The sequence below is a fragment of the Phodopus roborovskii genome, unplaced genomic scaffold (assembly GCF_943737965.1).
Source record: "Phodopus roborovskii unplaced genomic scaffold, PHOROB, whole genome shotgun sequence".
In the NCBI taxonomy this organism is placed as follows: Eukaryota; Metazoa; Chordata; class Mammalia; order Rodentia; family Cricetidae; genus Phodopus; species Phodopus roborovskii.
In genome coordinates this window covers 502,933-517,217 of record NW_026125943.1, presented here as the reverse complement: position 1 = coordinate 517,217, position 14,285 = coordinate 502,933, and the positions used below count along the sequence as shown (strand labels likewise).

At 36.5% G+C, this 14,285-nt stretch overlaps 1 protein-coding gene across 2 annotated transcripts in view; it reads left to right on the top strand.

The window, feature by feature from the left end:
* Xiap (X-linked inhibitor of apoptosis) overlaps positions 1-12,206 on the top strand; it is a 30,731-nt gene extending 18,525 nt beyond the window's left edge. For both annotated transcript variants that reach the window (XM_051179098.1, XM_051179099.1), the window contains exons 5-7: positions 751-793; positions 3,370-3,570; positions 7,145-12,206. In XM_051179098.1, the coding sequence (XP_051035055.1) occupies positions 751-793; positions 3,370-3,570; positions 7,145-7,338 (438 nt within the window). In that variant the 3' untranslated portion in view covers positions 7,339-12,206. The remainder of the gene's footprint in view (positions 1-750; positions 794-3,369; positions 3,571-7,144) is intronic.
* Positions 12,207-14,285: the final 2,079 nt, after the last annotated feature.

Here is a 14,285-nt window from a genome sequence, read left to right as displayed (position 1 = left end):
GCATCTCGCCCTGTAGATCAGGCCGACCTTGTGAACCCACAAGATGTGCCTGCCTTTGTCCCCTGAATGTTGAGGTATCTGCCATCATGCCTGGTAGTTTTCACCTTACAAAAAAATCATTGAATGATCTAGTGTGTGTGCCTGCATGCGCCTGTGCACCACAGGTACCTAAGGAAAACAGAAGAGAGCATCAGCTCTGCAGAGCTGGTGTTACAGTTATAGGCAGTTGTGAGCTGCCCAATGTGGATTCTTGGGAACTGAACTCTGTTCTTCTGCAAGAGCAGCAAGTGTTCTCAACTGCTGAGCCATAGTACTTAAAATTGCAAAATATATCATTTATATCTTATCTGGCTATCATAAACAAAGCCTTGGTACAAAAAATATGAAAATATATCTGAATAGATACATAGGACAAGGGTAGTCACAGCATCAATAAGATGTGGAAAGAACCCTGGACTGGAATGGGAGTCTAGAGTTGACATGATGGTTCTACCTTTAGTTTTTTAGTTTAGTTTGTGTTTGTTTCCCCTCCAGGAAGTCATTTGATCTCATTGACCCTCACCTTCTTGTCTGTAAAGTAGTGATAATGGATTAAATAGTCTTACTTCTGTTCCACCAGGCTGTGCCCTTATGGATAGTCATGTTTTAAATTAGAATAAAGCCAGTTTGTTTTAAGTTTATTAACTTTTCAAATTGAAAAAAATTGCTTTCCACTAAAGTGAATTCTTACCATTCATATTTCTATTTTAGGTAAGAACTGCTGAAAAAACAGCTTCACTAACTAAAAGAATTGGTAAATATGTTTATTAAAATAAATCTGTTTAATTTTGTGGCCAAATTATTATAGATGTTTAATGAGGTTGCTATAAATTTATGAGATACTTATAATTTTATATCATATTTCTGTAGTGAGGATGTTAATAGAAAGCCAGGTGTTACTGGGTGAAGGTAGTGACACCTTTAATCCCAGCATTTGGGAGGCAGAGGCTGGTGGATCTATCTCTTGAGTACCCTGCAAACCTTGTCCCTAGAGCAAGTTCTAGGACAGCCAGAGCTGTAACAGAGAAACCCTGTCTTGAAAAAACAAAACAAGGAAAAGGAAAGAAGGAAGGAAGGAAGAGAAAGAAAGAAAGAAAGAAAGCCAGCCAGGTGTTGTGGCATAAATCTGTAATCCTAGCACTCAGGATGTTAAAGCAGGAGAAGTCTTCATCTGTGGCTAATCTGGACTTCATGGATTAAAATAAAGAGGAAGAGAGGAAAACATTAAGCAATGCAGATATTGGAAGTTTGGATTTTAAAATCTTGGTTCCATTTAATTATATATTTGTTTGTTTAATGTGTGTGGGAGTTCAGCTTCACAAATGTCTACCATATGCATGCATGCCTGGTCTCCCAAGCAAGAAGAGGATATCAGATTCCCTGGAACTGGAGTTATAAGTGGTTGTGAACCACCAAGTGAATGCCATGAACTGAACCCAGGTCCTCTAGAAGAGCCAGTGCTCTTAACCTCTGAGCCATCTTACTGATTTACTGTGTAGGCCAGACTGGCTGGACCTCTCTGTCTTTTTGCCTCCATCTTTTAAGTGCTGAGATTGTAGGTGTGTGCCTCCACACTAGGCTAAAAGCAGATCCTGTGATGGTGTTTATTATTTGTTGATGCTGGTGGTTGAGCCCGGAGCCTTTCTCATGATAAGTACTCTGAGCTACAGCCCAGGTAGTTATTCCTACTTTACAACTGCAGAAACAAGGAGGGTATATGATCTAATCATGGCCACATTATAAATTGTATTTTTATTGTTAATTTTTTTGTTTGTTTGTTTTTTAAGACAGAGTTCCTCTGTGTAACCCTGGCTGTCCTGGAGCTCACTCTGTAGACCAGGCTGGCTTCAAACTCTCAGAGATCTGCCTGCCTTTGTCTCCTGAGTTCTGGGATTAAAAGCATGTGACATTGTAAATTATTAGTAGAACTAGAACTGTAAACAAGGTCTTCTAAATCCCATAACACATTGTGGATTTAATTTTTGGTGGAGGTGGTATTATGGAATAGGGTTTCTCTGTGTAGCTCTTTCTGTCCTGAAACTCTATATGAAGACCAGGCTGGCCTCAAACTCACACGCTTTCCTGCTTCTGCCTCCAGAATAGGGAAATGAAAGGTAAGTACTACCATACCCAGCTCTGATGTCCCTTATGTTTCATATTTTTAGATCTTATGTTTCATATTTTTAGATCTCATTTTTCAGTTGAGGCAATATATTTCAAAAATAGACGGTTTCATTTAGAATACCTGGTGAGTCCTTATCCTTTGACATTGTAATATCTGTTTTGTGTATCAAAGACTGCAAAACAGAAGAATACTACATGTATTCATAAATATGCTTAAAATACATTACTTGGTATGGATTTGGCAGCAATAAATAACAGTTAAATCATTTTTGTCTAGCATACATTTTTAAAGTTATTCTGGGGAAATCAAAAAGATATCTAGAACTAGGGTTGTGTTTCAGTGATAGTATTTTTGTCTAGCATGTAGAAGTTCAGTTCTAACCCACAAGAAAAAATGTTCTGTATTTCTAGAGAATAGTTGGTGTTTAATCATCCTTAAGATGAACACTTATCTTTATATGATTAATGAGATTCTTGCTCTAGGATTGGATTAATGTTTGTAAATTAAAATATAACTCAAATAGCAAAAATCTAACTTGATAAAGTATAGAATGTGGTATTTCTTAGTGTATTCACCAGGTTGTACAGCATCACTGTTAAATTGTCATCACCTCAGAAGGAGACCTTATACCCACCCAGCAGCTGCTGTTCTCCATTTTCCTACTGCCAGGCCCTGACGATACTGCTTTTACCTGTTTTGGACATTTAATATATGTAGAATCATCTATGTAGCCTCAAATATCTATATTGTTTCTTATATGAATCCAGCAATCTTTATTGTTTGCTTTATTTTGAGACAGGGTCTAGTGTATCTTAGGCTGGCCTTGAATTTGGTAGATAGCTGAATATGACCTCAAACTCCTAGTCCTTCTACTTTGTCATTTCTGGGGGGTCATAGGCCTGCACTACCATGCTAGGTTGATGTTTTGCTGGGGATTAAACACCAGGCATGCATGTATACTAAACAAACACTCTTCCAACAGCCCTATCGTCATCCCTTGGATACTTTTCTTACCTGTTTTACCTATCTCGCATTTTTCTTTCCAAGTTTGGGAATCAGAGCCACAACAGCACACATAGTAGGCAAATACTCTACCAGTGAACTACTCCTCCTTAGCCATATCATAGTCCTAAAGCCCTAAACTGTTTCACTGTTTAGTCATGTTTATGAAAATACTTGTTTCTACTACCCAACTTTGATTTCAGATGATACCATCTTCCAGAATCCTATGGTACAGGAAGCTATACGAATGGGATTCAGTTTCAGGGACATTAAGAAAACAATGGAAGAAAAGATCCAAACATCTGGGAGCAGCTATCTGTCCCTTGAGGTTCTGATTGCAGATCTAGTGAGTGCTCAGAAAGATAATACACAGGATGAGTCAAATCAGACTTCACTACAGAAAGGTATGCATTATTTTTTTAAACAAAAATAACTTTGCAGCCCATTCATTTCCATTTTATAATACCCCATGGAATAAGCATTTTTAGTATTACTATGATAAGTAGAAAGAACAGTGAAGCAGTTTCAATAATAAGCAACTCTTTCCCACCTTGATTCTTATCTCCTATCTTTCTGGCCATAGCACTTCAAAGTAAATGTAAGATATCTTGTGTATCGTCATCTACAAATACTTTTGATATATTCAACATAGAAGGCTATTTTTATTTATTTATTTATTTTTCATATCGATCCCAGTTCCCTCTCCGTCCCTCCCTCCCTTCTTCTCTTCCATCCTCCCATGCCTAGAAGGCTATTTTTTAATCATGCTTTCAGTGCTGTGTTTCTCAGGCTATTATAGCAATATTCTACAAAATAGATAGCTTAAACAAAATACATTTGTTTATAACAGACTGAGAAGGCCAAAATCTAGGTCTTCCTGCAGGTAATTGCCTTCCCAAAGTAGTGTATATAAATAACCTCTCAGGTCTTTCTTCCTTTACTTACAAGAGTGTTAATTCCCCCAGGAATTCTCATGGTCATGACTTCATATAAACCTAATTGTATTCATACATTGCTTAACAATGTAGATACGTTCTGAGAAATGTGTTGTTAAACAAGGTCATCATTGAATGAATGTCATTGAATATACTTACACAAACAGATGGCATATGTCAACCACTTGATCAGGTTTCTTGATGCAATTCAGATACTTTGTAAACATAATGTCTTCTGTGATGCTTCTGTTGACATGATATGGCATATTGTTTCATGGTAGTTTTATTTACATGAAGGAGTATATTCTCATAATAAAGAATGTAAGGTAATATGTAAACCATTAACTGTATGCTATGTTTTCATATGTCTAGCAGCTCAGGAGATTGGATAATGGCAGCATCGTAACAAACATGATGCATTATGCCATAACATTAAGCTGGCTGATAGGATTTTTTCAATTCACTTGTGATCTTCTGGGACAAATAATGTTTTCTGGTTTACCAAAGCATTGTTCACTAGCACATTACCATACTTCCTAAAGCCCTTCCTCTGCACATCACTATATGGAATGTTAAAGCTGCAACACATGAATGTTAGGAACACAAACATTCAGTCCTCATCACATTGTTATTGCACTTCTCTAAATCATCAGAGACCCAGTTAATTTTAATACCCCTCCTTTTTTTAGTGCTGTATGTTAAACCTAGGGCCTGATTACATGTTAAGCAACTACTCTACCAGTGAGCCACACCCCTCATTCCTCCAGTTTCTTACAACGTTTCTATACTTGGTCCGTTTTAATAAATCTCTAAGTAAGATTCACCAGTTTCTCCATTTTATTTTTAAATGCCTCAATTATATAGGTAGGTAGGTAGGTATGTTGGTTGGTTGGTTTAGGGGTATACATGTACATATATACTTACATTCATTCCCCCATCCTTCCACTAATCCCTTTCTAATTTCATGTCACCTACCCACACCCTTTGTGGCCCAATGAGTTTCACTAGGGTTTTGCTTTGGGGAGGGGACTTATGGATTTTATATATAATAAAGGCCAGAAGTAACCTCTGGCATTATTCCTCAGGTGCTCTCCACCTTATTGTTTTTTTTAATGGGTAATTCAGTTTTCAGTGTAAGTTTAAATAAAATGTCTCTGATAACCATTAACTACATATGAATTCTCAGGGAAGAGTGGGGCCCTAGGAGCCTCTCTCCCCTTCTCCCCTTTTCATGTTGCTGACCTAATGTTGGATGATCTGATACAGGAGTCACACCTTTTTTTTTTTTTTTTTTTTTTTTTTTTTTTTTTTTTTGAGATAGGGTCTTTAACACAAGCTGGTTTTGAACTACTTAATAGGTAAGGATGGCCTTGAATTTCTGTTCCTCCTACCTCTGCCTCCCAAGTTCTGGGATTACAGGCATGCAGCATTATACCTAGTTTATGAGGTACTTGGGATTGAGCCTAGGACCTTGTGCGTATTAGACAAACATCCCCAGCCTTGATTTTAAAAGTATGAGTATTTTTTTTTGATTGTTTGAGATGGGATCTTACCTTGTAACAACCCTGGCTCTGCTAGAACTCACTTTGTAGACCATGTTGGCCTCAAACTCACAGAGATCTACCTGCTTCTACTTCCCAAGTGTCCCAAGTGCATCACCACTGTTGTTTGGGTTAGAGTATTTTAGACAAAGAACAGTAGTCTTTTATCATTGTGTGTAGAATCTTAAGTTTTGTAACTGAAACAGTTTAGTTTTAAAGTGTTCTTCAACTTTTCATATATGAAAACATGAGAGGATAATGCTATTATGTAGGCTTTGAATTAAAATGCATCCTAATACTCTATATTTTATAGAAAAAGCCAGACAGTGGTCCACATATATAATCTCCATATTCAGAGGGAGAACTTAGCAAGGATGCTATGATTGCTCAGTGGGTAAAGGCATCTGCTTCTAAGCTTGAAGACCTAACTTGAGAGAGAACCAAGTTTTGAAAAGTTGCCTTCTCGCTTACATATATGTGCTGCAATCTACATACCCACACAAATAAAAATAAAACAATAAATTATTTTTTAAAGAAAACTTGTTTTTGAAAAAAAATGCTATAAGAGGTAAGAATTATGCTACAATAAATGGTATACAATATCCTGGACTTCATACCCAACATCGCTGACACCCCCACCCTACCTCCACACATACCAAAGGGGGAAAAATGATTCTCTTTTGAGGCCAGGTTTATATAAACCGTATACAGTGATTACAAAGACAGTTAAAATATGTAATTATTTGTAGTGCCTAGCACATATTTATGCTCTATTACTGTTGATTTTTGCTATTCTATATGACCACAATCACAGTATTGAGCCATATTTGTTAGACTTTCACAATAATCTGTTTTGACAAAAGTTCAACTATGCAGCTACTTCAGTATCCTATGTATGCTGCTCATACTCAAATACGTTTTTATTTGGATGTCCTGCCAACATGTCAAATGTTGGCAATCTCCTTTTATATTTGCAGTAATTATCACCATCTCCTTGATACATCAGCAAACCCAACTTTAGTTCTTCTTTCTCTCTTTAGCCCTCACATCTAGGCATCAAATCCTACTTATCCCAACGTAGAAGTGTCCATCAAATGGAACCCTTTCTAGAATTACCAGTTCCCTTCAGATATGTTGTTTCTTTTACTTCACCCTTGCTTTTCTGCCTGCAAATTGTTGTCTGTACTTAACATGTTGCTCCACCATGGTCCTCCTCCTTCTCATGATGCCTTCCCCAATAAGCCAGAGGAACTTGTTCACCTTGCCCCATTGTATGTAGCTCCATTAAAGCACTGACTACTTTATACTTTGCACTCACCTCTCTAGCTGCACTTCACAGCCGCTCCCACTAGCATACAAACTACTTAAGAATGTGTACCATGTATGAGTCATCTTAATGTCTCCCAAGACTTGAGTGTCTAGCACACAGGAGGTTTGAGTGTTTGAATCAATTTAAACAACAAACCCCCAAACTAGTATATGTTGTTTTTCTCTTTGTGCAGACATTAGTACTGAAGAGCAACTGAGGCGCCTACAAGAGGAGAAACTTTGCAAAATCTGCATGGATAGAAATATTGCTGTAGTTTTTGTTCCTTGTGGACATCTGGTCACTTGTAAACAATGTGCTGAAGCAGTTGACAAATGTCCCATGTGCTATACAATCATCACTTTCAAGCAAAAAATTTTTATGTCTTAATTCAGAGCCACAGTAGGCATGTTATGTTCTTCTTACTTTAATTGAATGTGTGATGTGAGCAAACTTTAAGTAATCAGCATTGCATTCCGTTAGCATCTGCTCCCAAGTGGAAACAAATGTTAACAGCACTGTTACAATCTAAACTTTGAATTTCTGGAACTTTCAGGTTATTAGCTATATCATTTATCCAATACTTTACTCAATTAACGCCTTAGACAAAGAAGCACTTAATAGTACAACTTTTCACCTTGTGTATATATAGTACACTGACTTCTATGTGTAAGTGAATTAATCACTAGCATTTTCCATTCCTTTTGGATAACCTTAACAAATGGAGTGTTGAGTATAAGCAGAGAGATTGGAGTTAATTTACCCAATCACTTATTCTGTTTATTGTGACCAGGGAATGAACTGTTCCACACTGGTGGGAGGGTAAACATCGGTTTGTAGATATATGTCTCTGTGTTTTAGGATTCTGTCCATTTTCTTTCAAAATTATAAATGTACTTGTATGAATGATTTTTAAGTGATTTTGCCATCTCCCAAAAGATATTTAATGGTAAACTGCTTATCTAACCAACATATACCAACATGGAAAGACAACAAAGATATAGTAAATGTAAAATACAAATGGCAAGACACTGTATAGTTTAAGCCAAACAAGGTGTGAATTTTATATCTATATAGGACAAAAAAAGATTTGGAAAGATATGCATCATACTCCTAAATATGTTTTTTTTTCTTGAGGGGGGTGGGGGTATGGGTCTTAGAGGGGCTTATGGGAGCCCTTCTTTTTTTTCATTTTGTTCTGTTTGAAGTTTATATGAGTATGTATTACTTTTGTATAATCAGAATTTTTAGAAATATTTTACTGATTTAAAGGCTTAGGCATGTTCATACGTCTGCAAAACTACTTATCGCTCAGTTTTAGTTTTTCTGATCCAAGAAGGCAGGCCAGTTAACTTTTCTGGTGCCAATGTGAAATTTAAATGTTTTTGTTTTACCTGCTTTATGGATGGAAAATCTTTCTGAGTGGTAGTTTTCTGACAGATAGACCATGTCTTCTTATCTTATTTCAAAATAAATATTTCTGATTTTGTAAAATGAAATATAAAATATTGTCTCAGATCTTCCAATTAATTAGTAAGGATTCATCCTTAATCCTTGCTAGTTTAAGCCTGCCTAAGTCACTTTACTAAAAGATCTTTGTTAACCCAGTATTTTAAACATCTGTCTGCTTATGTAGGTAAAAGTAGAAGCATGTTTGTATGCTGCTTGTAGTTTTAGTGACAGCTTTCCATGTTGAGATTCTCATGTCATTTTGTGTCCTAAAAGTTTCATGTGAGTTTTTTACTGTTAGAAAGATTAATATGTATATAGTACAGAATGGTAAGTCTCTGTTTTATGTTTATTTGTTTTTTGACTAGTAATCGTAGTAAATACAAATATTTTCTCAAGATCCTTAAGCCCTCTTGGAAATTGTATCATACTGACAAAGAATAGTTGTTTAAGTATTTTTAACAACTTGTCATTATGAATAAAATCCAGCTAAATGCTTCATAGAACACAGAATTTACCTTAAACGATTAAGGTGATAGACCTCTTACAGAGACTGGTCTGTTTTACTACAGAGCACTGTTTGGGAGTGAAACTGTTACAATTTGGGTTTTTGTTGTATTTTCTAAGAGAGAGTATTGTTAGGTTCTCCTAACTTCTGTTGACTACTATGGTAAGTGATGTCATTTTAATTGCAAATTTAAATAGAAATTGACTGAATTAAGTAAATGACTGCCCTTTTTTTCCTCTTTGCTTATTCATAAAAATCCTTAGTTCTTTGCATTGTCCCCTACTTGGGTTCAGTTATATAGTCATTAAGTTGAATTTGATCTGAATTGACTAAGGTTTAAATTTAAATTTACATTTAAAGCATTCCACAAGGGGATAAAAGTGTTAATTTAGAAAAATGTTTTCTAAGACACTTCAGGTACAAGTCACGTAGATAGTTTGTTTAATCTAGCTGTTAGCCAAGAATTCAAGAGCTGAATTGTTTTTAAATAAGGCTTTTCTTGTTCTGGGAGCCTCAGTTCATTAAAACTCTCCTTTTAAAACTTGTGTGCTGAGAGTTAAGCAAGACCTTTTTTTTTTTTCTTCATGAGTTGCGAAATTGAATTCATGAAGCTGATGTGGCTAACAAGTTTATTTTAAGAATTGTTTAGAAAATGCTGTTGCTTCGGGTTCGTAAAATCACACACAGCACTCCAACTCTAATCAAATTGTTGGAGACTTACCAGAGTTGGTCCGAGCTCATGCTGAAAAAAAAAAAATTAAAAGTATAAAAAACAAACACACAAAACATTGGATCCTTTCCAACATAGCTGTGCAAAAAATTGGTCACTTGGAAGGTCAAAATATAACCAGATCCAAATCACCCACCCTCAAGAGTTCTCAGTATCTGTGTGTTGATGTTCTTTTCTGTATAAAGTTCACTCTAAGATTTTGAAGTAACCATCTATTTTACTACATATTAGTCATGTGAAATTTGAAGTTGTTTTGTAATAGTTAATTTTGTTTGTAATTTACTGTGCTAATCAAAATGTTTGCTAGTGTCTAGCATTTATTAAATAAATACAGTTTATTTGATTAATGGCTTAGTATTCCCTTTCCTGCTAGATTTTTGCCTCTTCCTTTGGTTAGGGGTAGAGGTGAGGTTAGTGTAGTAAGTGAATATAGTGTGATTTATCTATGTTGTTATGACATTTTTTTGTTTTGTTATTTAAAATGTGTATTTTTTTTTCTGTTTTAATTTTAGTAGGTAAAATTTATATGTTGAGCTCTCTGAGTGGAAACTACCACCCCAGCATTATCTGCATTTATTGTTCCCATTAGTTCTAAATCTTGTTTTACATGTGACTGCCTAGGTACTGAATAAGAGGAGAGATGAAATAGATTGTAGGTTGTTGCTATTAGAAAAATAAGAAAATGGAAAAATACTTGACAGCATTTTAGTCACATCGTCTCTTTTTAAAAATTAGCCATCAGTAAAGAAATGAGCTGACCATATAAGCTTCACAAGATGAGGTCAGATCTCCAGAACCCACATAAAAGCTGGGTACATTAGCCCAAGCATCTGTTATCCCAGAATGCCTACATGAAACAGGAAGCAGATAGGAGAATGGCCAGAAGCTCAAGGTCAGCTAATTTGGCTTAGGCATTAGCAAAGAAACACTGTTAAACAAGGTAGGAAGGTTGTCCTTTGGGTTATCTGCCCTCTAAGGTGCATCATGGCAGGTGTCCACCTATACTCAGACACATACACAAAAGAAAAACCAAAAAGGCAGCTATCTATATAATAAGAGTATTACCTTAACCATTTTCTCCAAGATGATGCAACTCAACTCAAGAACACACCTTAAATGCTCTAAGTGTTAACTCTCATCCTAAAAACTTTTATAATTTTTTTTCCAAGACAGGGTTTCTCTATGTAGCCCTAGCTGTCTTGGAACGCACTCTTTAGACCAGGCTGGCCTCGAACTCACAGATCCACCAGCCTCTGTCTCCCAAGTGCTAGAATTAAAAGTGTGTGCCACTACAGCCCAGATTCATCCTAAAACTTGTAGGCCTTCCATGGGTTTCCTTAATGGAGGACTTAGACTATAGCTTTAAAAAAACAGCCTGGAAAGATAACTCAGCCATTAAGATTACTTGCTGCCTCTGCAAAGAACCAAGGTTCAGTTCCCAGAGCCACAGGGTAGCTTACAACTGCATGTTAACTCCAGCTTTGAGCTATCTGGTGCCCTCTTTTGGCCTCCATGATCCATGGGTACCTAAATGCATGTACATATGTACAAACACACATAAAATAAAAGTAATCTTTAAAGCTTAAATGAATCTCATATATTAACTTTTTGTCACTGTTACTCGTTTCTCTGGGTGCTTATAATGAAACTATAAATTGCAATAAATACATTAATCCTTCATAAAGATTTAAATTCTTTTTTTTCAAAAGCTAGAAAAATTTTCTTATTAAATTCAGTTGAGTTTTCCTAAGAGAAACAATCAACTTATTCCCATCCTAATATTTCAATTTGGGTCTGAAACATTTAACACATAATAGATTCCTTCCTTACATAATAAAATCACAGACTGTCAGCTAGAAATTACCCTGGAGAATAGCTTATTCATAGCACCACCGCCCTCACTTTATCATTGAGGTAGATCCTTTACTGGGACACAGTTTGAAGCTGGAAAACCCTTTACCACACCAGCTGCCTGTCCTGAGAAGTGTCCGATATTTAGTTTTTAGCAATTCCTTCCATGATACTCTTAATTTTCACTGCACAGTAAATGGTGCTTTATAATTGTTACAGTAGGATAATCCCTAATACTTTAAAATTAAGTAATAAGCCATTAATGCTTGTGTGGTAGAGTTCTCATTTGGAGGCTCAAGTTCATAGTTGTTTGACATTTACTATGTGCTTCTGTATCATTAATGTAACATTTAAGATTACTGTGTAAGTTTATTTTATCACTCTGTAAATACTTAACAGCAAGCTTGCATTTTAAATTTGATGTTAATAATGGCTTTAATGTAGTTTCTGGTTTTGCATGTTTTGTTATACTTCACCTGACAGAATGACCAATTCTTATGTCATTGTGTTAGTTTTGTGAATAATTATGGTCAGCATTTTGAGACAGAATACTATGTTTGTGAATATAATCTTATGGCTTTTTTTTTCATTTAGTGGATACCTTTCAGTATGGAAATTTATGAAAACTGCTTTCTGCTCTATAATCTGTCCTTTGTTATAGATTAAAGCTTATTTTTCTGTGAATAAGACTTATCAATAAAGCACTATTCTTTAAAATGATATCTTGGGGTTTGATTTTCTTTTGTTGAGACAGGATTTCATATATCAACCCAGGCTGCTGGCCTTAGATTCAGTATGGATGAGTAACCTTGAACTTCTGATCCTCCTTCCCTTACCTCTTTAGTGCTGGGATTGCCTGATATTTGTAGCATTGAAGAACAAACCCAGGACTTCATGTATGCTGAGTTCTACCAACTAAGGTAGATTAAACTCAGGTCAGCAGGCTTAACAGTAGGTACCCTTACCCACTGAACCACACCACACAGACACAAAACCCTTTTCAATGGGGGCTAGAGAGATGGCTCAGCGGTTAAGAACATTGGCTGCTCTTCCAAAGGACCCAGGTCCAATTCCCAGCACCCACAATGGTAGCTCACAACTGTCTGTTACTCAAGTTCCAGGTGATTGATCTCCCTCACGCCAATGCACATAAATTTTTTTTTTTTAAATAATGAGCTAGGTGGTGCGTGTGTGAGTTTCAGGACAACCAGAGCTACACAGATAGGTCTCCAAAAACCAAAAAAAAAAGTAATGAATACTTTAAAATATAGATTAAAATAGGGCCAGAAGTGTAGCCCAGTGGCATAGCACCTGCCTGGCATACATGAGAAGCTAGATTTAATCCCTAGAACCAGAAAACAATTGTTAATATAAATAGTTAACAGTTGTAAATATGAGTGGTTAACACACCTCTCCTCACAGTAGTTTGTGTTCAAAGATCATAAAGTCACTGTAAAATCAAAGGTCCAGCAAGCAAGTGATAAGGAATCCAAGAACCACTGTGCCGTCAAGGCAGGCAGCAATGGGGCATTTTTGTGAGCTAGGCTACATACTGGCTGTTTTCAGAATGTGAGAGCATTTTGATCTGACACAGACTTCCTAGATGGAAATTTTCAAGTATCTATTTCACATAGCTATTGTCCTGTCCCTTCTAATCCACAATCAGGGATTTTTGTTTTGTATTTTCTGGTTTTTCAACACAGGGTTTCTCTGTAGTTTTGGAGTCTGCCCTGGAACTAGCTTTTGTAGACCAGGCTGGTCTCAAACTCACAGAGATCCACCTGCCTCCCGCCTCCCGAGTGCTGGGATTAAAGGCCCGCCCCACCACTGCCCAGCTCATAATATGGGTTCTTAAATGCATTATATTCCAGCCAGGTGTGATGGCACATGTTGCCTGTAAACCCAGCATGTAGAAGGGAAAGAATAAATGAGACACTGTTTTCAAAAAGAGAAAGGTATTTCAGGCCATCTGTGTAGGGACTGGTTAATCTTTGACAATATTATCACTGTCAAAAACTGTCATTATCAAAAGACAAACAAAAGACTGCCAACAGATCCGGCTTTGAGGTAGGGTCTTAATTCTTAGTCACAGGTGAATTTAAACAGCAACCCCTTTGCCTTGGCCTCTTAAGTGTTGAGACTGTAGGCATGAACCCAGCTCCCTTTCAAAAAATGTTCTCCTGCATACAGAATATATTTGAACTTTGTAATAATAACATTGTCATCCAGTGCTGAATTCAGTAATTCCAAATTGTTATTACCCTTAAATGCTCTTAAGAGCTGGCAAGCTTGTTGAACAGGTTAAAAACAAGCATGACTTGGGTGATCCCCAAAACCCATAGGGCAGAAGTTAAAAAAAAACAAAACAACAACAAGAAAAATAACTGCTTGTTTTCCTGACTTTCACATATATGCTAGGACACACTTGTGCATGTACTCATATCGCACACACAAATACAATTCTACAAAACCACCCTTTGATCAAGCAATGAAAGTAAGGATTTGGAAGCTCAGCTGGAGGTGCTGGAGGGTGACAGCAACCAGATGAGCTTGTGCAGAACGGATCTTCGGATCTTCGATTCCACAGAGCCAACACTTGAGTGAAATGTGAGCCATTAATTTGGAAGGAAAGGATTTCAGAGTTGGAAAGAGTTGGCCTTTCTAATTCATAATATTAACAGTTCTGATTTCTTTCCAGTTCTGAAATTTTTCAAGTGTGGCAACAAAAAGCAGATTAAGGTCTCAGTCTTCTACAGATGATGAGAGTTGTATCAGTTGAACACATAGGTCTATATTATA